We start from the raw sequence: 25,383 nt of genomic DNA, 5'->3' as shown, positions 1-25,383 counted from the left end.
CCACAAAAATAGAGGAAATATAACATATTCCAATTAAAAAAAAAAATAAACGATTTAAATTAGGTAAAGTAACAACACATGTCACCAGTATATGGTTATAAAATATCTATGACAAGAATCATTGTCGTCATGTAAAAAAAAAAATTAATGTACACTCCGAGGCGAGTTTGGGTCGAAACCGTCCCCATTCCCTTTTTTTATCCTTGACTAGCATATAGACACACGCAAAATGTGTATGCAATTGTTTTATTTCTATTTTTAAAATGGAAGGAGATAGGAAGGGAGTGAGAGACAGCGAGAGAGACAAGAGAGAAGGGAGAGAGCTTTATATTTTTATTTTTTAATTAAAGATATGTTGTCACTCAGTACTACGGTCTGGTGGTATTCCTCTTCACTTGGAAGTGAGAGGTCTTAGGTTCAAATCTCGTGGATGGCGAATTCAATACCAAATTAGGCTGTTCATTGGGCTTAGTCGAACTTTCCCTCTCCTTAGTGTAAAAATATCGATGTACTCAAAAAAAAAAAAATAGAGATATGTTAAAATCACATCCATGTGAGGTTTTGAAAAAAAAAAAAAAAAAAAAGCAAAATTTTGGCTGTGTGAAATTACGTTACTACCCATATTTCTTATTTAGATTCAGTTTTAAGTAAAGGGTTAGAATGGTAATTTAAGTGGTTTTAATTCAAAACATTTCCAAAATAAATAAAAAATTAGAATAAGTTTGTACCCTTTTGGTACAATAATTTTTTTTTGTTAATTTTGATGAATGTACCTATGTGTATATATATATATATATATATATATATATATATATATATATATAGGAAACCTTTAGCAGAAGGGATCCCCTTTTTTTTTTTTTTTTTTTATAAAAATGGGGATTAGTTGTGGGGTTCATACCACATCGAACTTTAACGATATGAGACGTCTATTTTTCAAGTTGTAACTCATAGATCATCCTTGCAAAATATTAGCTAAATCATAAATATTTAAGATATCTAATTGTGTTCAAAGAAATGAACGAATATACTTTGTTATATAAGAAACAATGAAATTTGATTTTGATAATTAAATAGGCAAATGGTTCCGGATTGAATTGACTTTTTGCTAGAATGATCTATGAACGGAGACTAACAAAATAGACAATTCGGATCGTTGAAATTCAATGTGGAGTGGACCCCACACCTAATCTCTATTATTTTCATAAAATGGGGATCCCTTTGCATAAAGGGCTTGATACACACACACACACACAATAGTATAATTTATATTTTAATATTTTTAACCCACAAATTATGAATTTTATTTAAAATCTCATTAATATAAACAACTTTAAGTTTCAATTTTTAATTTAAAAATATATAGTAACATAAATAGAAATAAATTATCATATTAATTTCAAGAACTTCGATCAAAAGTTGAAAACCAACGAGATAATAGTTAAAGAATATTATAATAGATAAGGACTGCATTCAAAGTCTCCTTAGAAAGAGCGGCTACACCTTGGTCGCGATGCGCAGGAGCAGAGAGGGTTAGAGAAAAGCGAACGCTCAACTAACTTATATCAGCGTATAGGAGAGGATAACTAAGCGGGTGTAGGGTGTATTAAAATTGTGATGCCAGATTGTATTATCTGATGGCTATTTTACACATTATGCACCAAACAACTAGATTCATATAATTAATCATATCTAGTCCCTTATATAAGCTGCCAAACAAGACCATAGTCACAGTTATAAAATTTCTATGACAAGAATCATTGTCATCATGTAAAAAAAATAATTAATGTACACTCCGAGGCGAGTTTCGGTCGAAAGTTAAAGTAACATCCCCATCCCACCAGTATATGGTTATAAAAATTTCTATGACAAGAATCATTGTCGTCATGTAAAAAAATAATGAATGTACACTTCGAGGCGAGTTTGGGTCGAAATCTTTTCAATTCTTTACTAATTCATTTTTAAATTTATATGAGTACATTCTTTTTTTTTGATTTAAGAATGTATCTATGTCAAGTTTTATCAAAGAAATTTACTAATGTTATTAAGCCTAATATCTATTATTTTTTATGTGTGGTTTTGAAGAATGTACCCATGTTGTGGTACAATAATTTTTTTGTTAATTTTGATGAATGTACCCATGTTTATATACACACGCACAATAATATAATTTATATTTTAATATTTTAATCCCACAAATTATGGATTTTTATTTAAAATCTCATAAATATAAACAACTATAAGTTTTCAATTTTTAATTTAAAAAATATAGTAACATAAATAGAAATAAATTATTACATAATTTCAGGAACTTTGATAAAAAAATTAAAAACTAATAAGATATCAGTTAAAGAATATTAATAGATAAGAACTACATCCAAAGTCTCGAAAAATTGTAATCCTTACGCTTTGCTTGCTCAAAGAGCTAGGTTCAATGAACCTAGCCAAGATATACATCAATTGACGTTACTTATCTAATTAAATCGTGTCACTCAAATAGTTGGTGTAGTTGCCGTTGCCGGGTGTGAGTCAGCGAGACCCCTTGACATGCACTAATCTTGCATTGCCTGAAACTGACAATTCCATCTAAGACCGTCTTCCCTCTTTTTAAATGCAGTTCTTGCCCTTCATGTGACCAAACAACTTAGAGAAAGAGAGAGTGAGTGAGAGTTTTCGAGAGAGAAAACAGTTTGTATGGGGAGCGTTATTTGTTTGTAATATTATTTGAATGTTAACTAAGAACAAAAACCGATCGATGTCATTTGATTAGAATTTGTAGAAATGGTCGGTATATGCGTAAACGAAAGTCGGAGCAACTGAGCTATGAGGATGAGCAGCTGGTTCAAGAAACAGCTTCTCACAAACTGCGTATCTCGACTTAACTTCCTCCGTCTTCACGTCGGGTAAGCTATGGGTTTGTAATGGTCTAACAGCTTTTTCATAATATATATTAAATTGGGTTTTTTTCTCAAAGAATGATATATATATATATATATATATATATATATATATATATTGAGATAATAGAATTCATCACTCCTATCTCATAGTTTTTTTCACTAAACATTTATTCTTTATTTTATTTTATTTTTAACAACGACATATTTTTTCAAACTTTGATTAAAATTTTGACACAGTAATTAATTTTTTATTTATTTAATTTACACTATTTATGCCTTTTTCTAGGGGTATTAATTATTACCGGTTTATTTTAGAGAGAAGCACAATTCCATTACCCTATCCTTGAAAAGGATGGAGGAGTATGGCTCCACTTGCAATTGGACGACATGGACTTTATGCAACTTTGGATTCTCCGGTTCACGTTTTCATGAGGTGAGTAGAACAGCATACTCTCTCTCTCTCTCTCTCTCTCCCTCTCTCTCTCTGGGTTTATTTTTGAATCAGATACATTTCGGGTTGATTTTATGAATAATGCAGTAGATTTGATCAAGAGTTAAAAAAGTTCCTGTGAAATATCAGCCCTAAATGCTCCAGAATATACTATGTCCTTACGTGTAACGTATGACATACATTAGGGCTTTGAGTAAAACTTATTTTAATAGCTCGTTTGAGTGTGTTTTTAAAATGACTGAAAGCGTTTTTGGAACCAATCATTAGTAAAAATGCAAATAAATTTTAGAAAAGTATTTAAAGTGCTTCATGGAAGAAGCAAATAACTGATGTTTATTACAGAAATCACCTTAAGTTCTTTTAAAACCAAAAACATTTTTTTAAAAGCGCTTTTAGTCATTTTAAAAACACATCCAAACGAGTCAATCGTTAGCGAACTTAATGTGCTTTTTAAAAGTCATCAATATCTGTTTGAGCATTCATCTGCAGCTCAAGTACAATCCCCTTCGCATTTTTTGCCTGTTTAGCATGGTAAACCATTAGGTTAAGAGTTACTAGGTCATCATTCATTTGTCATTCTTATTTATTATTTCAGCAATTTCAAACTCTAGAAACTCACTTGCAATATTGAAGACGCATATCCATTTTGAAGTGCTCATGAAGACTGGAACTAATCTTTATACTTTACGCCCGTAGGACTAGGATCTGCATACAATATTTTCTTCTTAAATTAGAAAAATTTCCTAGTCTAGTATCAGGTAAACGGAAACAACACATTTTTCTACTAAACCCCACTTTGTATGTAAAGTTGCCTTCTTTTGTCCAAGAAGTAAAAACATTGAACTCATCTTTGTAGTTGTAGGCGTCTTCGTTAACTCAAACTAGCTAACTACGTTCCCTGTCCATGTACCTCTTAATTCTAAACTAATTTGAATCTGAGTTATTTGTGACCTTAAATTTTCAGGTTTTGATGTATGTTTCTTTGGTTTGTAGATCCTGGAATGCAGCTTGCTGCAATCCAATCCATTGGAAAAAGCTTGACCTGACTCTGCTCAAGTTTAACTTCTTTAATGCTCCTCGAAGATTAACTATTTGGTTGCATGCTGAATCGAGCAAAAGACTGAGAGGAATATTGAAGAGTGCTTTACGTTTCAGTTGTGGAAATTTATCTTCCTTGGTTTTCCATTTCGCTTTATTCATAAACGATGACCACTTGATAACGCCGAGAACCCCGGGCCTCAAACAACTTGTTCTACCAACCTGGAAGCTGGGCAGGACTTGAGTCTTTGGCTGCTGCATGTCTTGATTTTCCTTTTCCAATCATGAAGCTGGTTAGAAACTACTTCAACAACATGCCTCAGCTTAAAGTTATGCTCCTTTTTTAAGTTTAACGCAGTATGCGCAAGGGGCATTGTTGCCTACACCCCAAGGCTTAAGGCGCGCATCAAAGCTTTGATCTGTATATTGAGCGAAATGTAATATTTGGAAGTTGTAAATGTGTCTCACTGCACCTTTCTAGAGGATTCTGAGTATTCCGGCTACTCTTATATATGCGAACAACTTGGCGAGTCAATCATTGCGCAAGCCTCACAGCTCAAGGAGTTTCTTGTGTGTGCGGGGCAGCTGTGTGATAAGTGCAAGGGTAGAAATGGAATAGCCGCTGATAGATGCAAATTTGATTGCCTTTTGACGGACCAGTTGACAGAGAGAGTAAATGTCTGAGCTCTCTGCATCTGAGGGATAGAAAAATCATTTGCACGTAGCCAGATTGTTGACTAGTCTGAATATTTTCTGTATGGCAGCGTTTTACCTATTGAACGTTCGATCCATAGGCTCTTCTCGTGTGCTATTCGTTGTTTCCTACACTTCCCTATTCAGTTCTCCACCATTTTTGTGCTGTGTAGTGTTCTCACTTTCACTTCCATATGTTTACCATCTCCAGCTCTCCTGCTAGCATCTGCATACCATTCGGCATCTGCTGTGTCACTAGGTTTTCTAAATCAAGGATAATTAACAACCCGTCACAGGAATTAATTTGATTTACATATTTCTATGAGGGCGATCTGCGATTATATTCGTTCATTAAATCTTGAATGCAGTGAGGCATTTGTTCCAATCCTATACAGCAAACGAGGCTAGGAAACCGGACTGGCACTCTAGTAAAACAAAGGGAAGAATCACTTCTTCTTTTTCTCAATAGAAAACAGATATTTGTTGTGATTAATCCACTAAGAATCATATAAACAAGGAAACACTTGAAAAGGGCCTATCCACTTGCTGCTGCTTGAACTAGCTAGAATATTATCAGTTCTGTAGTTGAAAGTAATTTCCCTGGAAGAAGCTGCATAGCATGGTTTCATGACTCTACTTTCATCTCCACTAAAGAAACTAGCTAGTGCAAACACGAAATTCTTGCAACGAATAACACAAGAACACGTGTACAAAGTAAATTTGTATTAATAAATAGGGTAAATCTTAGTTTACTATTTTCAAATTTCGTGGTTTTCAACATTTGGTACATAAAGTTTTTTTTTTATCCCAAAGTCATTCCTAAAATGTTAATTTTGAGACAGTCTCATACATCAGTTAGTCTGGCTGTTAAGTCTTCCGTCAACTGATGACATGGCACTGACGTGAACAATGACTAGGCGCCATGTGTCAATAAGGGTCCCACGTGGATATTAGGAAAAAAAAAATTACAAAATTACAAAATAAATAAATAAATCGTCCTCTTCCTCAAACCCCTGACCCTCCCTCCTTTCTCTCCGAGAGCACCCACCCAACCTCTGCACATCCATCCTTATTTTATTTTTTTTGTGATTAAAATTAATCGTGTAGGTGTTTGCAATCGAAGGTGGAGATGTTCAAAAAAGTGCACGTGTCGTCTTGTGAATATTTTTGGCTCCACATAGAGAACACATAACACACACAAAAAAGGCACACACATTGCATAGATAAACATAGATCCAAACTGGCACCAACATTGGCCACTTTTCATAAATATCAAGACTGGGTCCAACCAGAACTGACCTTAACCAACAACCCATACTTTATGCACTATATGGTACACAAACACATACAAAGAGATGCATATGCAGGTTGGCAATACAAGGAAGGAAGAAACAAAGGTGTCTATATATCGACTTCTTCCTCCCACATGCCATGTTTCATGTTTCATATTTCCAACAAACAAATCATTCATATGAATATTTTCATCAACAACTACATCAGACGTCAGACCTCTGTACCCCTCTCTCTCTCTCTCTCTCTCTCTCTCTCTCTCTCTCTGTGAAGAGAAAAACAAAAAGAAGAAAAATAGAAAAAAAGATCCTCTGTCTGTTACTAATATCGTTCCTTGAGATATATATATATATATATGTTTTCTTTCGGTGGAAAACTATATTTAATTAAGATACATACATACATACATACATTACATACATGCATGCATATATGATGAAAGATTAATTTTAACTATAATATATATATATATATACACACACACAATAGGCAATACAAAATCCTGTACCGACTGGTTCGGGATTGGTTCGGTATGACATCCCAAAAACGTGTTCTGAAATTGAGGATATGTGTGTAATGAAATATAAAATAAATAAGACACAATAGTTATGAGGTTCGGCAAGTGTGCCTACGTTCTCAGGATAGTAGCAGTAGTCTCTCTCATTACCAAACTGAAATTATAAAGCAATAGAAACAATAGATTGTGTATTTTCTCCTCTGTAATATTTTAATTAATAGGACTTCATATAAGAAAACATATAGTTCCCTGCTAAGGCCAAAAAATGTGAAAGCAGCACATGCTACATGAGACTATCAGCACACCTTCAACACTTGTTAGTAAGAAGCGGTGGGACAATGCCTATTTCTTCACGTGGGTCATCCATGTTTATAACAAATGATTATTTTTTGATAATTAGTAGAAAAAAGATTGTGCACATTTTATTTTATTTCAAAAAAAAAAAATTTATTTTTACTATTTTCGTAAAAAAAGTTGTTAGCACTTTAAGTAAGTCATCATGTAGATATGTATAAGCTATTCTTTGAATTTTTACTAAGGATGAACTACCAATTTAGTCTCTGAATTATCACCTGAGTAAAAATTAGATCCATAAATTATTTTTTTTAGAAAAATCAATCACTGAATTATAAAAATCTGCCAATTACATCCCTAATATTATAGTCGAAGCTACTATATTCAATTTTCCATCAATTTAAATCATGTTACTTGCATGTGATACACATTAGAGGATAGATTGGTGATTTTAAACAAAAAATAGTGTATGGAGTTAACTTTGGAGGGTAGATTAGACGTTAAATTCACTTAACTTTGGAGGGTAAATTAGACATTATATCGCAACCTATATGAAATGTTAAAGCCTTATAGGCGAGAAAAGAACGATATTACACTCTAAAGTATGTCAAATGACTTAAGTTGACGAAAAATTGGATAAAATAGCTTTGAATATAATAGTAAGGATGAAATTAGCAATTTTTAATGAATTTAGGGACTTATTTTACAGAAAAAATAATTCAGGAACCTAATTCAGGGACATAAGTTCAATAACTTATTTTAAGTGTCGATAACAATTGCGCTTCTCAAAAGAAAAATCATACAAACAAATGCATATAGAAAAACAATTTTCGCACTTAGTTTTCCGTCCTGCCAACATAATTTATTTTGTCCTTTTGATTGTCTTTTGATTTATTTCATTCAAATGCAAAAAGTAGACAAAAATGTTGATGAAAGGAAGTATACCAAAATGGTAAATGCTAATTCTAGGAATGGTAAATGCTAATTCTAGGAGCACCAAGTTTGGATTTGATCCAAAATAAAAAGAGATACAAAAGAAAGGGAAAAGAAGGAAGCTTTCTGCATTCATAAACTAACAATCCTTAATTAAATAGATAAACTTGTGTCTGTGTCCTTTTTCATTAAGCTTGGAGTATTTACAGATCCCTATCTCTACAAAGTGAACAAACAATTTCCATCCTCCCCGCCATGGAAACGAATTCCCTTTTCTACCTTTACAAAATTTCTAACGATACCCGTCATGAACAAAACGGCACTCGCTCTACCCAAATAGCAAGAATGAACAGAACTATCCTACTTTGCTTGTACATGTTAGAATCACAGATTTCATCTTTTCTTTGTCCAATGATGTTTGAACCTGCAAAAAATAATGCGATCAGTAATCGATCGACTTTAACATAAGTCAATCAAGTGTCTGCTTCTAAGAACTGCTTCTAATGTCTTAAAAGCAGAGATAATTTGATTTGGTTAAGCAAATTATCTTGCTTTTCAAAGAGAAATAAAGGAAAACAGATAGTAATTTAAGCCTTGAAGGTAAACTGCTGTCACTTTCATAACTTGTTGGTATTTGACAGTTTACTAACTCAACACCAAATGATGTGGTGATAGGTTTACAAACTCTATCACACCTCTCACTTACACTCTCAATAATATTGGACAAACGAAAGGGAATAACAAGCTTGGGAATAACAAACACCTTGAAATATTAGAAAGAGGGTTTGCAACTCTTTTGGAGCTTACAAGCTGAAATGGAAATGGGAATTGGATTTAATGTTTCGGATGATACACTCACACATTTAAAGCCTTACGAGAGGCTTATTTATACATTCCAAACAGCAAAGAACCACTCAAGTGCTTTAAATAAAAAAATACAACAACACATACAACCATTCAAACAGATCAAATGAACTTAGAACAATCTGGCACACACACATGCAGCGACAGATGGTGATTACCATCTTTACACCCTTTCACATATGCACCAGCTGCTAGACACTTTTACACACATGCTCTGCATCATTCCTTGCTGTCTTTCAACACCTTTCGGCTAGCACATGGAGGAGACTTTGTTCTTTGTAGCTGGAAAGAAACAAACAGCTAGCAGCAACATTTTACAACCTGTTTTGATTTGAATTTCCAACACACCTCCTCAAATCAAAACGCCTTCATTCCTAGCATTTCACGCAGTAGCCGGAATGATTCAATTGGCAATGGCTTTGTGAAGATGTCTGCCACTTGTTCCTTGGTGTGACAGTAGACAAGTTCAATTGTCTTTTGCTTCACATGGTCCCTCAGAAAATGGAACCTGGTATCGATGTGCTTGCTCCTTCCATGTTGGACTGGATTCTTAGCAAGCTTGATGGCTGAAATGTTATCCACATGAATCAAGGTCGATTCTTCTTGTGAATGACACACTGATTTCAACAGATTCCTTAACCAAATTGCCTCACACACGGTTGAGGCTACAGCTACATACTCGGCTTCACATGATGACAAGGCAACGATTGACTGCTTCTTTGAAGTCCATGAGAAAGCTGTTGAACCTAGAAAAAAGGCATAGCCAGTTGTGCTTTTCCTTTCATCTTGGTCACCTCCTCAATCACTATCCGAATAGCCATATAATTTTGTATCTTCACCAAAATTATAAAATAGACCAAAGTTTAGAGTACCTTTTATGTACCTTAGAATTCTCTTGACAGCAAGCCAATGAGACTCCCTTGGTGTTTCCATGTATCGACTTACAAGTCCAACACCATAAACTATGTCTGGTCTTGTGATTGTGAGGTACCTTAGGCTTCCAACGAGGCTTTTGTACACTGTTGAGTTTACAAACTCACCCTCTCCTCCTTTGGACAGCTTCAATCCAGTTGCGACTGGGGTATTGACAGTGTTGCACTTGTCCATATTGAACTTCTTCAATATGTCTCTCATGTACCTTTGTTGAGAGATGTAGATACCATCACTTTCTTGCTTCACTTATATGCCAAGAAAGTATGACATTAATCCATTGTCAGTCATCTCGAACTCACTGAACATTGATTGCTTGAACTCATGGAACATTGCCTCATTGTTTCCTGTAAACAATAAATCATCTACATAGAGACAAATAATTAAGAACTCCCATTTTTCACCATTCTTCATGTAAACTGAATGCTCGTATGGACATTTCTGAAATCCATTTTGGTGAAGGTAGTTGTCGATCCTTGAGTTCCAAGCTCGTGGTGCTTGCTTGAGGCCGTACAAAGCCTTCTTCAAACGATACACCTTATCTTCTTCTCCTTGTACTTGGAAGCCTTCCGGTTGTTCCACGTACACTTCTTCCTCAAGTACTCCATTAAGGAAGGCTGACTTGACATCTAGTTGATAAATTTTCCATTTATGATGTGCGGCAAGAGAGATTAGCAATCTTACCGTGTCAAGTCTCGCAACTGGAGCATAGACTTCATCATAGTCCACTCCATACTTCTGTTTGTAGCCCTTTGCTACAAGCCTTGATTTGTACCGATCCACACTTCCATCTGCAGTGCGTTTGATCTTGTACACCCATTTGACACCTATAGCCTTCTGATTTGGTGGAAGTTTTGTCAACTTCCAGGTGTCATTCTTCTCGATGGCATGGATTTCTTCTTCCATGGCTTTCTTCCAATGATCCTCCTCCACAGCTTCATTGAATGATAGAGGTTCATGATCAGCATATAAGCAGAAAAGATTTGTTTCTTCTCCCTCTTCTTGTCCATAGATCTCAGTGAGACTCCTTAACCTTATTGGAGTTGATGAACTGCCTTCTTCACTGGATGTAGGACCACTCCTTGCATTTCTGTGCACTGGAGTTGTTGTGCCTATTTGAGTAGGTTGCAGCTCGACTAGTGGTACAATTTCTTGTTCTTCAAAGTTTGTGGGAACAACCCTCTCCTTATTGACTTCTTTGTTGTTCCACTTCCATGTCTCTTCTTCACTGAAGATGACATCTCTACTAACCACTAGTTTGCTAGTTAGTGGGTTGTAGAGTTTGTAAGCTTTGGACTCTTCACTATAGCCCACAAACACACACTTTTCACCTTGATCATCGAGCTTCCTCCTCTTGGCTTCTGGAACTTGAGCATATGCAACACATCCAAAAATTTTGAGGTGTGCAACATTCGGCTTGTATCCACTCCAAGCCTCTTGTGGTGTCATCCTCTTGACACTCTTTGTTGGACATCGATTCAACAAATAAATCGAACAAGCTACAGCTTCTGCCCACAATTCTTTTGGCAAATTCTTCTCCTTAAGCATGGATCTTGTCATGTCAAGGATAGTTCGATTCTTCCTTTCAGCTATCCCATTTTGCTGTGGTGTATAGGCAGCAGTCATTTGATGCCTAATTCCTTGCTCCTTGCAGTATGCTTGGAACGCATTGGAGGTGTACTCTCCACCTCTATCTGATCTCACGGCCACATGTTTGTGGTTGCTCTCAGCCTCTGTAAATGCCCTGAATTCCTTGAAGACTCTTAGGGCAACCGACTTTTCCTTAAGAAAATAAGCCCAAGTTTTTCTGCTAAAATCATCAATGAAGGTAATGAAGTATCTATTACCTCCATATGACATGGGATCTAATGGTCCACATATATCCGTGTGCACCAACTGCAGTGGTGCCCTTGCTCTCCATGCATTACCAACAGGGAATGATAATCGTGTTTGCTTGCCAAGCACGCAGCCTTCACATACTTGGTGTGTGGTTTCAATCTGGGGTAGACCACGCACCATTCCTCCACTTGACAACAATTTCAGGCCATTAAAATAAAGATGGCCAAAACGAAGATGCCATCTCCACGACTCATTTTCAATCTCACCGATGTTGCAACTCCCAATCTTTGTGTTTAACTTCAATGGGAACATACGGTTCTTTGACATTTGAACACGTGCAATGAGCTTTCTCCTTGCATTTCTGAGAGTGAGAAACATATTCTCCATATGTATAATGTACCCTTTCTGGAGCAATTGACCAATGCTCAGAATGTTGCTCTTCATACCTGGTATGTAGTAGGTATCGAAGATGTATTCTTCTCTACCATCCTTCTGGATGATCTTGATCTTCCCTTTGCCTTCAACTGGCAGCCTTGAGGCGTCACCAAGGCTTACAGATCCATAGGCCTCCATTTTGAGTTCGGCAAAGAACTCTTTCTTTCCACACATATGGTTACTTGCACCAGAATCCAAGTACCAAACATCTTGTTGGTTACTAGAATCATGGTGTGCTAGTAAGACTGTGAATTCCTCACCATCATTTCCACTTGATTCTGCCAAGTTGACATGCCCACCATTTTTATATGAACATTCATTTGCATAATGTCCATATTGCTTGCAACTGTGACACTGGATATGCGCTTTTCCTCGAGTAGATCTCCACTCTTGAGATTGTCCTCGATTTTGTGCATAGCCACGCCCTCTTCCTCGAGCTCGTCCTCGGCTACGGTTGGATGAGCTTCCACGACGTGGGTCCCACTGCCCACGACCCCCATTTGGTTTGTCAATATTCAACTTTGACTCCAAAGCTTGCTCTAGCGTTGTGGGGCTTGCATTCTTCTGAATGCGTTGCTCGTGAACTAGGAGGGATCCTAGTAGCTCTTCTGCGCTCATTGTCTCCAAGTCCTTGGATTCTTCAATAGCAGTCACCACATGTTCGAACTTGGATGTGAGTGACCGGAGTATCTTCTCCACAACTCGTACTTCATCGAGTCTTTCACCATTTCTCCTCATCTGGTTTACTATCACAATGAGCCTTGTGTGATAATCTGAGATGCTCTCTTTTTCATTCATGTGAGCAGTTTCAAAATCTGCTCGAAGTGACTGTAACCTCACTTTCTTGACACGATCTACTCCTTTGTAAATCGTACTGAGTGTGTCCCATACTTGCTTGCTCGTTGTTGCTTTTGCAACTTTCTCGAACATTGAATCTTCCAGACCCTGGTATAGAAGATACAACGCCTTCTGGTCCTTCTTTCGTAAGTCCTTGAGAGTATTCCTTTGTTCTGCAGTATATGCGGCTTCTTGCTCGGCAGTGGGTACAACATACCCACCACTGACAACTTCCCACAACTCTTGTGATCCAAACAAAGCTTTGAATTGGATACACCATCTTTCATAATTTTCTTTCTTCAATACGGGAACTTGGAGTTGCACTAGATTTGACGCCATAGCTGCTGCACTTGCCAGAAAGGTATTCTGGCTCTGATACCAAATGTTGGTATTTGACAGTTTACTAACTCAACACCAAATGATGTGGGTGATAGGTTTACAAACTCTATCACACCTCTCACTTACACTCTCAATAATATTGGACAAACGAAAGGGAATAACAAGCTTGGGGATAACAAACACTTTGAAATATTAGAAAGAGGGTTTACAACTCTTTTGGAGCTTACAAGCTGAAATGGAAATGGGAATTGGATTTAATGTTTCGGATGATACACTCACACATTTAAAGCCTTACGAGAGGCTTATTTATACATTCCAAACAGCAAAGAACCACTCAAGTGCTTTAAATAAAAAAATACAACAACACATACAACCATTCAAACAGATCAAATGAACTTAGAACAATCTGGCACACACACATGCAGCGACAGATGGTGATTACCATCTTTACACCCTTTCACATATGCACCAGCTGCTAGACACTTTTACACACATGCTCTGCATCATTCCTTGCTGTCTTTCAACACCTTTCGGCTAGCACATGGAGGAGACTTTGTTCTTTGTAGCTGGAAAACAAACAGCTAGCAGCAACATTTTACAACCTGTTTTGATTTGAATTTCCAACATAACTCACCTCCTGTACTTTATTTTCTGATCGAGCAAGCAACTTGTACTAATTCTCAAACATTGATGCCATATAAACCTGCATTAAAAAGATAGATCCACAGCAGATACTTGAGTTTGGAAAGAAAAGTTTAAACTATTTTGTACTGATTCTCACACCCTTTCAAATACCTGTTTAGTGTATTTGAAAGTACACAACTCTTTCTAATAGCTGTGTCTTTTAATCAAAACGTTTTTTAATTAATAAATTAATTAAAAACTTAATCCAAAAATTAAAATTAATGAATTTGATTAATTTTAAATTCCAAGGCCCCAGGCCCTTGTCTTGATTAATTAATATTAATTGTATTTAGGCTATATTATATTCAAGCCTAATCCACACAACCATAAGGCTCAAGCTTTCAATCCATTTCCAAATGGTCCAAATTCTAATTGCTAAGAAGAAGGAATAAACGTATATAAAGGCTAGTGAAAAAATACTGTTGCCCAATGTGGGACAAGAGGGTCTCAAAACTCCTACAACACTAGTTTTTCTAACGAAAACATGACACTAAGAAGTCCAGGTCAAAAGAAGACGCATTTTCCAGCTTACTTCAAATATGGCATTAAAAAGGGAGAGACTCTCAATAGAATGAGATTCCTTGAACATTAATGTATTGGTTAGCACTAATGGTTGAGCATTTGTGCAATCTGTTAAACAAACTCACCAACCATGCAACATCGACATGTTACATTAGCCTTTCAAACGAGGAACTTAAATCTTTGTTATTCTGTAAATCCCTAAATAGGCTCCCACATGCAAATCTGGATTACTACACTGTACATAATAGTATCCAGCTTTCTACCAACCTTAACCTTTTTGTCCACTGATCTGAAATCAAGAAATGTTAGGTGTTCGTACCTGAAATGTTGGAGCTAACCCTGGGCTCAAGAAATAGCGACCTTTTGATACAGACTGGATTCCTTTGGTTTGTTGCAGCTCTTTGATAAGAGATTTGACATCAGCCCACTGTCAAAAATATTGAACCAGATGGGGTTGATAAGCAAAAGAAACATTGCGATGGAGTCTGTTCATGTAGATACCAGATGGTTTACATATGTATCATGAGGAAGCCTTTAAGGGAAGGAATCCCCATTTTTTTATAAAAATGGGGATTAGTTGTGGGGTCCACATCCGAACCGTCTATTTTTCAAGTTGTACCTCATATAGATCATCCTTGCAAAATATTAGCCAAATCGGAAATATTTAAGACATCTAATTGGGTTCAAAGAAATGAACGAATACTTCGTTATATAAGAAACAATGAAATTTGGTCTTGATAATCCAATAGCCAAATGGTTTCAGATTGAATTGAATTTTGCAAAGATGATCTATGAATCGAGACTTACAAAATAGATGGTTCGGATTGTTGAAATTTGATGTGGAGTGGGCCCCACACCTAATCCCCATTTTTTTTTTTTCAAAAAATGACGATCCCTTTGCATAAAGGGCCTGTGTATCATAATATCATTGAGGTTATATCTTCTATGTCAATCCATCGAAGAGATAAACATGTCCATCCACTATGTCCATCCATTGTATAACAATAAAGACGCTCTTTCACTGTATGCATTTGTTTTCTATTATTTATTATTTTACTTTTGGTAAAAGCATTTGGTTTCTTATACTCTTAATGTCACAAGTATGCGCTATGCAGTTCACAACTATGACGATGCAATTAGACTAATATATCCCACTGAAGGTGGGTCGGTGGGGGGAAGAAAAAAACCTCGGTATCTGCTTGTGCTGCTTCTAATCTCCCACCCAGGCTATCACGATTTCCAACTACGGACTCCAAGGTCTCCATCAATGGATCTGGCCGCAACATATTAGACATGTGCATAAAACAAATTAGACATGTGCATCCAAGAAATCCATAAGATAGACATTACCATAATCTCCTTTAATGATAAGAAGATGCGTTCAAGTGCAAAATCCAGTTGGTAAACTTTTGCCTCCACAATCTGAGATCAGAAAGAGTTTCTTTGTGTGTTAACAAGATGTAGAGAGAAAAATGGCAGAACAATACATAAAAGAATCACCGAAACTCTAAAAAATGCTAACAAACTAAGTATAAATCACAAACTTCAGTGGCATAGACCGAATATTAAACAGTATCTCCTACAATTAGATCATTAACCAAATTACCTGACCAACTTTAAAGTAGGAAGAAGGATCCACTGTGGCATCCCAAGATATTTCTATCTGATGGATTACTGCAGGCACTCCTTCAACCTACGTTAATTTAAAGAGGTTCATTTTTGTGAGGACAAGTAGGTATCCCAGTCTTGGCTCCATTTTCAGGACCCTTAGTAATGAAAATATAGCACAAAGCATTGTGCCAAAACCAGATAGTAGCAAGGCCAATCCATCAATAGATTGTTTTGAATAACTTACAAATACAAAAAATTATCATCTGTGGAACAAAAACTGTGATATCCAAACACTCGAGTAAAGGTTTTTTTCACTTCCAAGACAATGAGTGGCAAACCTTTCAGTTCCCTCAACAAAAACACCAAAATAAGTAATTTTCTTGATGCAGCATTTCACAACATCTCCAACTTGAAGTTTTTCCTGCCATAAGAATTACCATAAGAGATTGAGACAACGTAGAGCATACTCGGAATTGCACAATAAGCTTTTGAGAGAACATGGACTTCAGAGACTCAATATATTAGGGATAAGATTGCTTCTCAGTTATTTGAGAACCACCCATGTAAAAGAGATTTTTCAGATCAACTTATACATATATTAGGATGAAATAATAAATCCCAATTTTAGGAGTAAGGGATAGGAATTCACATAGGAGAATTATAACATATAGCATACACCAGAAATCATTTTAATTAAACTCCAAAGACCAACTCAAAATGATACTACAAAACACTGATTTCTTACAATCAGCTTCGGCCAGTTTTTTATATTTATTAATATATTTCTGGTTTGCAGTTGTGACACTCATCCACCACCCTGAACAATCAAATATTGTAGTCTTCGACTCTTGAAATTGAGGCTACCAAATACTGTGGCTTAAAAATAATAATCAAAACGAAAGGAATAACAAACAGCACCATTCAAGATACATCACAAATGAAAGTGGCCTCTCACCATGAGACTTCTTTTTCTCTCAACCGACTCTTCCTTCTCTTTTGGCCTCACTGAAAATACAAGCTTCCCAAACTTTCTGTTGGCCAACACCACTTGTACTCTGATTTTCTACAAAATTCAGTTTCTAAAAATTAATTAAAAGGAATAAAAGATGAATAAAGTTTCCAAATGCAGCAGTCAATCTTCTCATTCATGTTCTTCAAACCTGGCCAACAAATAATGATAAGAATTTGATTTTCTCTTGGTCATAAATTCTAAGAAGAACATCCAATCTCATATCTGGTGAAACTATTGTCTCGTTTTTTGTGTCTGCATCAGGATCTTCTAGGCTTGGATTAGGAAGAGTATTCGCATCCACAATATTGCAACTTCCAATAATTCCTAGAATTCGCCTTATAATGACGGGTCTAAGCCCTTCTGTCTCAACCATGACTCAAAAGCTAAGAACTTCCACTTGGAAGAAAGATTACGGTATGGCAGAAATCCAATTAACGAGCGGAAAGATACCTGTCATAAAGGTAAAATCAAACTCAGAAAGCTCACATGGAAAGTAAATATAGTTAACCAAAAACACTAAAGAACAAATGAAAGCCTATGAAATGGCTGTCCAAAGTGTACTTACAACAAAACCTCAGGGGCTAGCACTTATCAGTTCTACATCTCCCCTATCTCCTTTTTTAACCAGATTTTCAGCCATAACCCAATCAGCATCTTTGTACCCCTATAGATATATAGAGAACGATTTGTAACAGGAAAAAAAAATATATATTCAACTGAGTTAAACGAAAGAAATATATACTGACCTGCATGAGTGATCCAGAACGCATATTCTCAGAGCCAACAATAATACTCTTTTCTTCTTTAACAGGTTTGTTTAATCTATAAGAAAACAACCTGCTAATCAGGCAAAATATAAACTTAGGGTGGAGACAAACACATATGAAAACCCATTTCATTTACCCTTTTGGTTTTCCTTGTACTGCAGTGTCTATCGACAAGTCAACGTCAGAAACAGTTAAGTTTGTATCAGACAGTTCACTCGAAGCAGATACCTCCTCACTGGACTCCATAGTGCTCTGCTCATATGGCTGCAATCCTCAAAATTTCAAGCACAATATTAATTTGACAATGCTGGCTGAAGAAATTCTGTAACGCAACATAAAGTAGTACCTATAAGGGAATCATCCTTTAGACCAAGACCATCTTTGGATTCTTCAAGATTGCTACGTATCGTGTTAGTTGCCGTAAATTCGGACAAGTCCTTGGAGCTATCATTATCTTCAACAGTATCAACCATACTAGATTCGCCATTCTCAGAGTGCTCACTATCGTCTTCACTCTTTGTTTTGACGCCAGTTGCTTTGGGTTTTTCTAATAGTGTAAAACCATCAACTTTATCATTTTCTTCTTCCCTCCACTTATCCATTTCTGCATTACCAATGATATTCTTATCTGCATCACTAGATTGTTCTTGTTTATTTTCGCTACTTTCATCAACACTCACCGGTTGGGGCTTTCTCAACAACGTCATATCACTAAACTTCTCTTTTGGTTGCTCAACCCTCATCTTCAACGACACATTTGGTTTAATTCTCAACCTCGACGGCACATCTTCAATGTCATCCTCATTAAACAAACTCAGCTTTCTCAAAATAACATTAGGAACACGACCTTTAGTAGGTTCCACAGGCTTGGAAACTGGGAGTCTCAGGTTCTTAATCTGCGACACTCTTGGCTTATCATCCACTTCCAATTTGACTCCTTTCTTTGGCACCGGTCGAACCAAGTTCAAACCATCCAATGACCTAGATGACTGAACTTCCTTGGGCCCATCAAAAGGTACCTCCTTTTCTTCGATGGTCCGAATTTCCTTGCCCCCATCAAAAGGTACTCAATATCCATATAACTAGCTTCTAGGTTTGCTTTTCTACCCAATATCTACAATACAAAACAATAACATTCTCAAATAAAACTATATTCCAATAGAACCACTATGCATTCACAATACACACACACACACACACACACACACACATATATACATTACATATAAACAGAGAACTAGCTTCCGGATTTGCCTTTTCTACTCAAAATCTATAATTTAAAAACAATAACATCATAAAGAAACTAAAAAGTTTATCTACCAATTCTGACAAGTTCATATGCAACTTTTATCAAACTACTGGTGTGCAATAACAAGCACAACACTATTAACCAAGGATATATGTGTATGGGCATTTTAGTCATATTGTGTATAGTTGTGGTTAAGGTGATTAGCTATCTTAGTTAATAAGTTTTGACAGCTGTAAGTTTGGAGTTAGGCTTTTAGATATATATATACTACTGTAAAGGATAGCATTAATTCATTCAGTCAATACAACAACTTCTTTCTCAAGATACAATTCTCTCTACTCTTACATTTTTGTTGTTCTTCGTTCTTACATTTTCTTGCTGTTTTGATGGAGATTTATGGCTTAATCTGCCATGCTTATGATGGTATCCAGAGCAAAGGTTCAGTAAACGGTTGAAGAGGATCCTGGTTAGCTCATCAGGCTTAAGGTTTTTCTGCGGTGTATCTGCGCTGTTTGTGCAAGGCATTTTTTGATCTGCTTGGATTGAGATCTTTGATTTCTGTTGCGACATCAGGTTTTCTGCTTTGATCTTCGAACTTGAGTCGTTTTTTCGTCTAATTGTTGAATTCTTGTCTCGTGGTTATCAGAATTTATGGATTTGTGGCTTGATGTGATAATTTCTAGGGCACGAAGCCTATAATTGTTTTCTAGGGCACGATGCCTATTCGTGTTTGATTTTGTCAATTTGCAAAGTCTTGATTGTTTTCTGAGCACGAAGCTCCTTGATTCTTGGTGGTTAATTGGAGCACGAAGCTCTTGATTGTTTTTCTGATTGTTGTTTTTCTGAGCACGAAGCTCATTGATTCTTGGTGATTGATTGGAGCACGAAGCTCTTGAGTGTTTCTTGATTGTTTACTGTTGATTGATCTGAGCACGAAGCTCCTTGATTACTGTTATGGCGATGAATATGATAAAGGTTGAAAGTCTACTTGGAATGTTAACAATTAGGCTTCAGGAGGATAATTTTGTGAAGTGGTCATTTCAGTTTAGATCTGTTCTTGAAGGAAGTGATCTATTTGATCATTTTGATGGTACTTCTGTTTGTCCACCAAAGTTTGTCTTTACTGAAGATGGTGGTATAACGACTGAAGTTACAGCTGCTTATAAAGAGTGGATTAAAAGAGACAGGGCTCTTGTGAGTTTACTGCTTGCTACTTTGGGAGATGAAGCAGTTGAATACGTTGTAGGCTGTAAAACTGCACATGAAGCTTGGATGAATTTGCAAGATAGGTATGCTACTGTTTCGAGAGCCAGAGTCAATCATCTCAAGACTGAGTTACTGACTGTTAAGAAGGGGTCTGATAGTGTTGAGAAATATATGTTGCGAATCAAGGTTCTTAAGGACCAACTTCTTGCAGCAGGAGAGGTTGTATCTGAAAATGATCTGATTGTTGCTGCTTTGGCTGGATTGCCAGCAGAATTTAACATGATCCGTACTGTGATTGTGGCTCGGGAAACTCCTATTTCTCTTAAAGAGTTTCGAGCTCAACTGTTAGCTGCAGAAAGGACGGCTGAAGATTCACAGTCTACTATGACTTTTCCTATGTCAGCTATGCATTGCCAAGGTGAATCGTCCAATGCTAGTTCATCACAGAGTCAAAGGTCGTCTCAACAACAATTTTCTGGTGGTTATGGTTTTGTCAGTGATGTTAATGCTAATTCTCAGACTAATACTCAGCGGCCAACAGGGGGAATTGTGTCTCAGGCTTCTTATCAACCCAGTCATGCAAATTCTCAGCATAACCGGGGCTATCAGAATTATGGAGGTCACAATGGCCGGTTTAACAACAGGCCAAGGTATAATGGGAACAATAATGGCAGGTTTTCAGGGAATTCTAATTTCTTTGCTGGAAGTCCAAGTCATAATGGAAGCTCTAATTTTGGATCGAAAGGTGGGTCAATGGGACAAAATTGGAATGGCAATACTGGTTCCAGACCAACATTGATTCCTGAATGTCAGATTTGTAATAAACGAGGCCATACTGCTCCTAATTGTTACTCAAGGTATGATGCGAGTTCCAGTTCAGCTCCTCCAGTTATGGAATGTCAAATTTGTGGAAAGAGAGGGCATACTGCTCTCAACTGCTACCACAGAGGCAATTATGCATATCAAGGTGCTCAGCCATCTCCTTCTTTGACTGCTCTTACTGCTCAAACTCAGCAGCATTTTGGTTCTTCCTCACAGCCTAATTGGGTACTAGATACAGGTGCTACCCACCATATGACTGCTGATCTTGATAATTTGACACTTGTGACACCTTTTGAGGGCAATGACAGGATTACAGTGGGCAATGGAGAGGGTCTTCCTGTTGCTAATACTGGTTTGGGTTCTCTTTTAACTTCTTCTAAACCTTTAACTCTTCAATTGGTGTTACATGTTCCACAGTTAGCAGCTAGCTTATTATCAGTCTATAGATTATGCAAGGATAATCATTGTTATGTTATACTTGATGAATTTGGTTTTTGGGTGCAGGACAAGGCAACCAAGACAATCCTAATGAGAGGAAGGAGTAGTAGTAGTGGCTTGTATTACATTCCTCAGCAGCATTTCTACAGATATTCGCAGCTAATGAATAATACTCCTCAAGCTTTGTTGGGGCAACTTGTCAAGACATCTCTCTGGCATCATCGACTTGGGCATCCCACCAATGAGGTTCAACTCAAGATGCTTAAAGATTCTCAGATTTCTGTTTCTGTAGATAAGAGTCCACAGTTGTGTTCAGCTTGTATTAGGGGTAAGATGTCTAGACAACCCTTTCCTTCTAAGTGTAATAAGTCCAGTATTCCTTTTGAAAAGATGCATACTGATGTATGGGGACCTTCACCTACTGTTTCTGTGGAAGGTTATCGATATTATGTAATCTTTGTTGATGAATGCACAAGGTTTACTTGGATATTCCCACTTGTTAATAAGTCTGATGTGTATACTGTTTTTGTGAAATTTCATGCGTTTGTTTTGAATCATTTCAAAACAAATATTAAGACTTTACAATCTGATGGAGGAGGAGAGTACATGAGTAAAGTGTTTAAGAATTTCTTGGATACCAATGGTATCTTACATTTTGTTTCTTGTCCCTATACTCCTCAGCAGAATGGTCTTGCAGAACGGAAAAATAGGCATATTGTTGAAACTACAGTGACATTACTTAGTGCTGCTTCTTTGCCACAACAATTCTGGTTTCATGCATGTAGTCATTCAGTATTCTTGATTAATAGAATGCCAAGTCAGAATTTAGCAATGGTATCACCCTATATGAAGTTGTTTGGTCAATCACCTTCTTTAGGATCATTAAAGGTCTTTGGTTCTGCAGTTTTTCCTTATTTGAGACCTTATAATGTCAATAAGCTACAAGCACGAAGTGATGCATGTGTATTTTTGGGATATTCAGTAGGTTACAAAGGAGTCTTGTGTTTTAATATATCTACACAGCGGCTAGTGTTGTCCAGGCATGTTATTCATGATGAAAGTGTTTTTCCTTTTAAGACATCTCAGTCCATATCTGCTACTTCTTCTGTGCCTATTTCATCAAACCAAAGGAAGTTATCTAGAGTAGTTTCTGGAGTGTTGTCACATGATTCTGCGCAACATGAGATGAATAATGTGGTTCCTGTTCAATCTATGAATCTGCATTCTGTTTCTTCTCAATCTTCTGGTTCATTATCGGGTTCAGAATTGTTACCATTACAAGCTACTACTACTCTTCATCAGACTTCTTCTTCTCCAAGGTTGCCTGTCCATAACCCTTCCCAAATTCAGGTAACTTCTAATTCTGCAGATCTATCTCCTAATGTTTGTTCTACGTATGATCCTCTGGTTGTTCCATCTTCTGTTTCTTCTGATGATGTGGCTGGTTCATCTTCTGTTTCTTTTCCTGATGTCAATGATCATGGGATTAATAATGCTGTTATTCATGTGCCTTCTGAGCATAATATGGTTACAAGATTAAAAAGTGGAGCTATACAAAGGAAGGATTATTCTGGTTATTGTGCTTCTGTTTCTATGAGTTCTGATTCTTCTTCTTGTCTTACTTCATCTTCTTCATCATCTGGTGATGATATTGTTTTTTGTGGTTTGACTGCTATACTGGATATTCATGAGTCTTCAGAACCAACTCATTACAAGCAAGCTGTTATTTCGGAGAATTGGAGAAATGCAATGAAGGAAGAGTTTGAAGCTTTGCAAAAACAAGGTACTTGGGAATTAGTTCCAGCTCCACCAAACAGAAATATCATAGGCAGCAAGTGGGTGTATAAGATCAAGAAGGATCAAGATGGGAAGGTGTCCAGGTACAAGGCAAGGCTTGTCGCTCAAGGTTTTAGCCAAGAACATGGTTTGGACTATGAAGAAACCTTTAGTCCAGTGGTCAGACATACAACAGTAAGGCTAGTTTTATCCCTGGCTGCAATGAACAAATGGGATTTAAGGCAGTTAGATGTGAAGAACGCCTTTCTTCATGGAGAATTACAAGAAGAAGTGTTTATGAAACAACCTCAAGGTTTCCAAGATTCTTTATATCCTACTCATGTCTGCAAGTTACTTAAGTCTCTATATGGACTTAAACAAGCTCCTCGATCCTGGAATGCCAAGTTTACAAGTTATCTCCCTACTTTGGAGTTTCAATCTTCTCATTCTGATCCTAGTTTATTTGTGAAGGTCAGTGGTTCTGATGTAGTGATATTGCTCTTGTATGTTGATGATATTATCATCACAGGGTCTTCCTCCAAGTTGATACAGCAAGTAATTGATGATTTAGCCAGTGTATTTGATATGAAAGATATGGGGAAGTTAACCTATTTTTTGGGTTTGCAAATAACCTACAGAGATAATGGGGACATCTTCATTAATCAGTCAAAATATGTCACTGATCTTCTAAATAAGGCTGGCATGTTGCATTGCAGACCTTGTTCAACTCCGAGCAAGCCTCATACTCAGTTATTGAAGGATGAAGGGCAACCAATGGCTGATCCAACAATTTACAGGAGTTTGGTGGGTGCGTTACAGTATCTGACTTTCACTAGGCCTGATATTGCCTATGCAGTCAATTATGCATGTCAGTTTATGACAACTCCTACTGAGGAACATTTTTGTTTGATTAAACGAATACTTCGATATCTTAAAGGTACGATGCAGTGTGGATTGACATATTCTGCTCGGGGACGAATGGACTTACTTGCTTATAGTGATGCCGACTGGGCTGCTGATATAAACACCAGAAGATCTATCACAGGGTATATTGTTTTTCTCGGTTCCAATCCTGTTTCTTGGCAGTCCAAGAAACAAGGCAGTGTGTCTCGCAGCTCTACTGAGGCAGAGTATAAAGCACTTGCTAATGCTGCTGCAGATGTAGCTTGGATTCGATTAGTGCTCAAAGATCTTCATATTTTTCTTTCATCTGCACCGGTGCTACATTGTGATAATCTTTCCACCTTAGCCTTGTGTTCTAATCCAGTTTTTCATACTCGGATTAAACACTTGGACAGCTGTAAGTTTGGAGTTAGGCTTTTAGATATATATATACTACTGTAAAGGATAGCATTAATTCATTCAGTCAATACAACAACTTCTTTCTCAAGATACAATTCTCTCTACTCTTACATTTTTGCTGTTCTTCGTTCTTACATTTTCTTGCTGTTTTGATGGAGATTTATGGCTTAATCTGCCATGCTTATGAAACACACACATACCTCGGCAGTCGTAAGTTTGGGGTCCTCCCCTATCAAGCGGCCGAACTTGAGCTCCATTTGGTCCAAAGGGTCAAGCTTCGGCTCTTCCCTGGAACTGTAAACAACGCATTTCTTGTTCCTAGGAGGGAAAATCTGGGTTGTGGAAGAAAGTGAAGGAAGAAGACGAGTGTGAGTGAGAAAGAAAGGGGTGGTGTTGGCAGCCGAGCTCATCAGAATTCAGAAATCGGTCATGGATGCCATTTCAGATAATAGTAAGATTATTAGGTGAAAGGCTTTGAGCTCAGAGAGAAAGAGAGTGACAGAGTAAGGTTTTGGAGAGTTTTGGGAAACGAACAAGTTTTATCATCCGCCGGAGAGCGCGACGTGTGTAATTTTACAATTTTCCATGGGAAGTCAAGTGACATTGCCGCAGGCCCGCAAGTGGCTGTCAGTGG

General features: G+C 37.0%; 1 protein-coding gene and 1 long non-coding RNA gene across 2 annotated transcripts; one reads left to right on the top strand and one right to left on the bottom strand.

The window, feature by feature from the left end:
• Positions 1-2,637: 2,637 nt before the first annotated feature.
• On the top strand, positions 2,638-5,198 carry LOC148691253 (uncharacterized). Its single transcript, XR_015956004.1, has 3 exons — positions 2,638-2,903; positions 3,216-3,333; positions 4,345-5,198. It is a non-coding gene; the product is annotated as an uncharacterized LOC148691253 (long non-coding RNA).
• A 12,565-nt stretch (positions 5,199-17,763) lies between these two features.
• On the bottom strand, positions 17,764-25,006 carry LOC137713953 (uncharacterized). The gene is made up of 5 exons (XM_088683964.1): positions 24,950-25,006; positions 18,303-19,002; positions 18,093-18,228; positions 17,936-18,011; positions 17,764-17,853 (listed from the first exon to the last, which is right to left on the bottom strand). The coding sequence occupies exons 1-5, from the start codon at positions 25,004-25,006 to the stop codon at positions 17,764-17,766; spliced, it is 1,059 nt and encodes a 352-aa protein (XP_088540090.1).
• Positions 25,007-25,383: the final 377 nt, after the last annotated feature.

The sequence above is a fragment of the Pyrus communis genome, chromosome 14 (genome assembly GCF_041283825.1).
Source record: "Pyrus communis isolate YQ-2024b chromosome 14, ASM4128382v1, whole genome shotgun sequence".
NCBI lineage: Eukaryota > Viridiplantae > Streptophyta > Magnoliopsida > Rosales > Rosaceae > Pyrus > Pyrus communis.
Note: the sequence above shows the minus strand (reverse complement) of the source record. Positions and strands in the feature narration are given on the sequence as shown.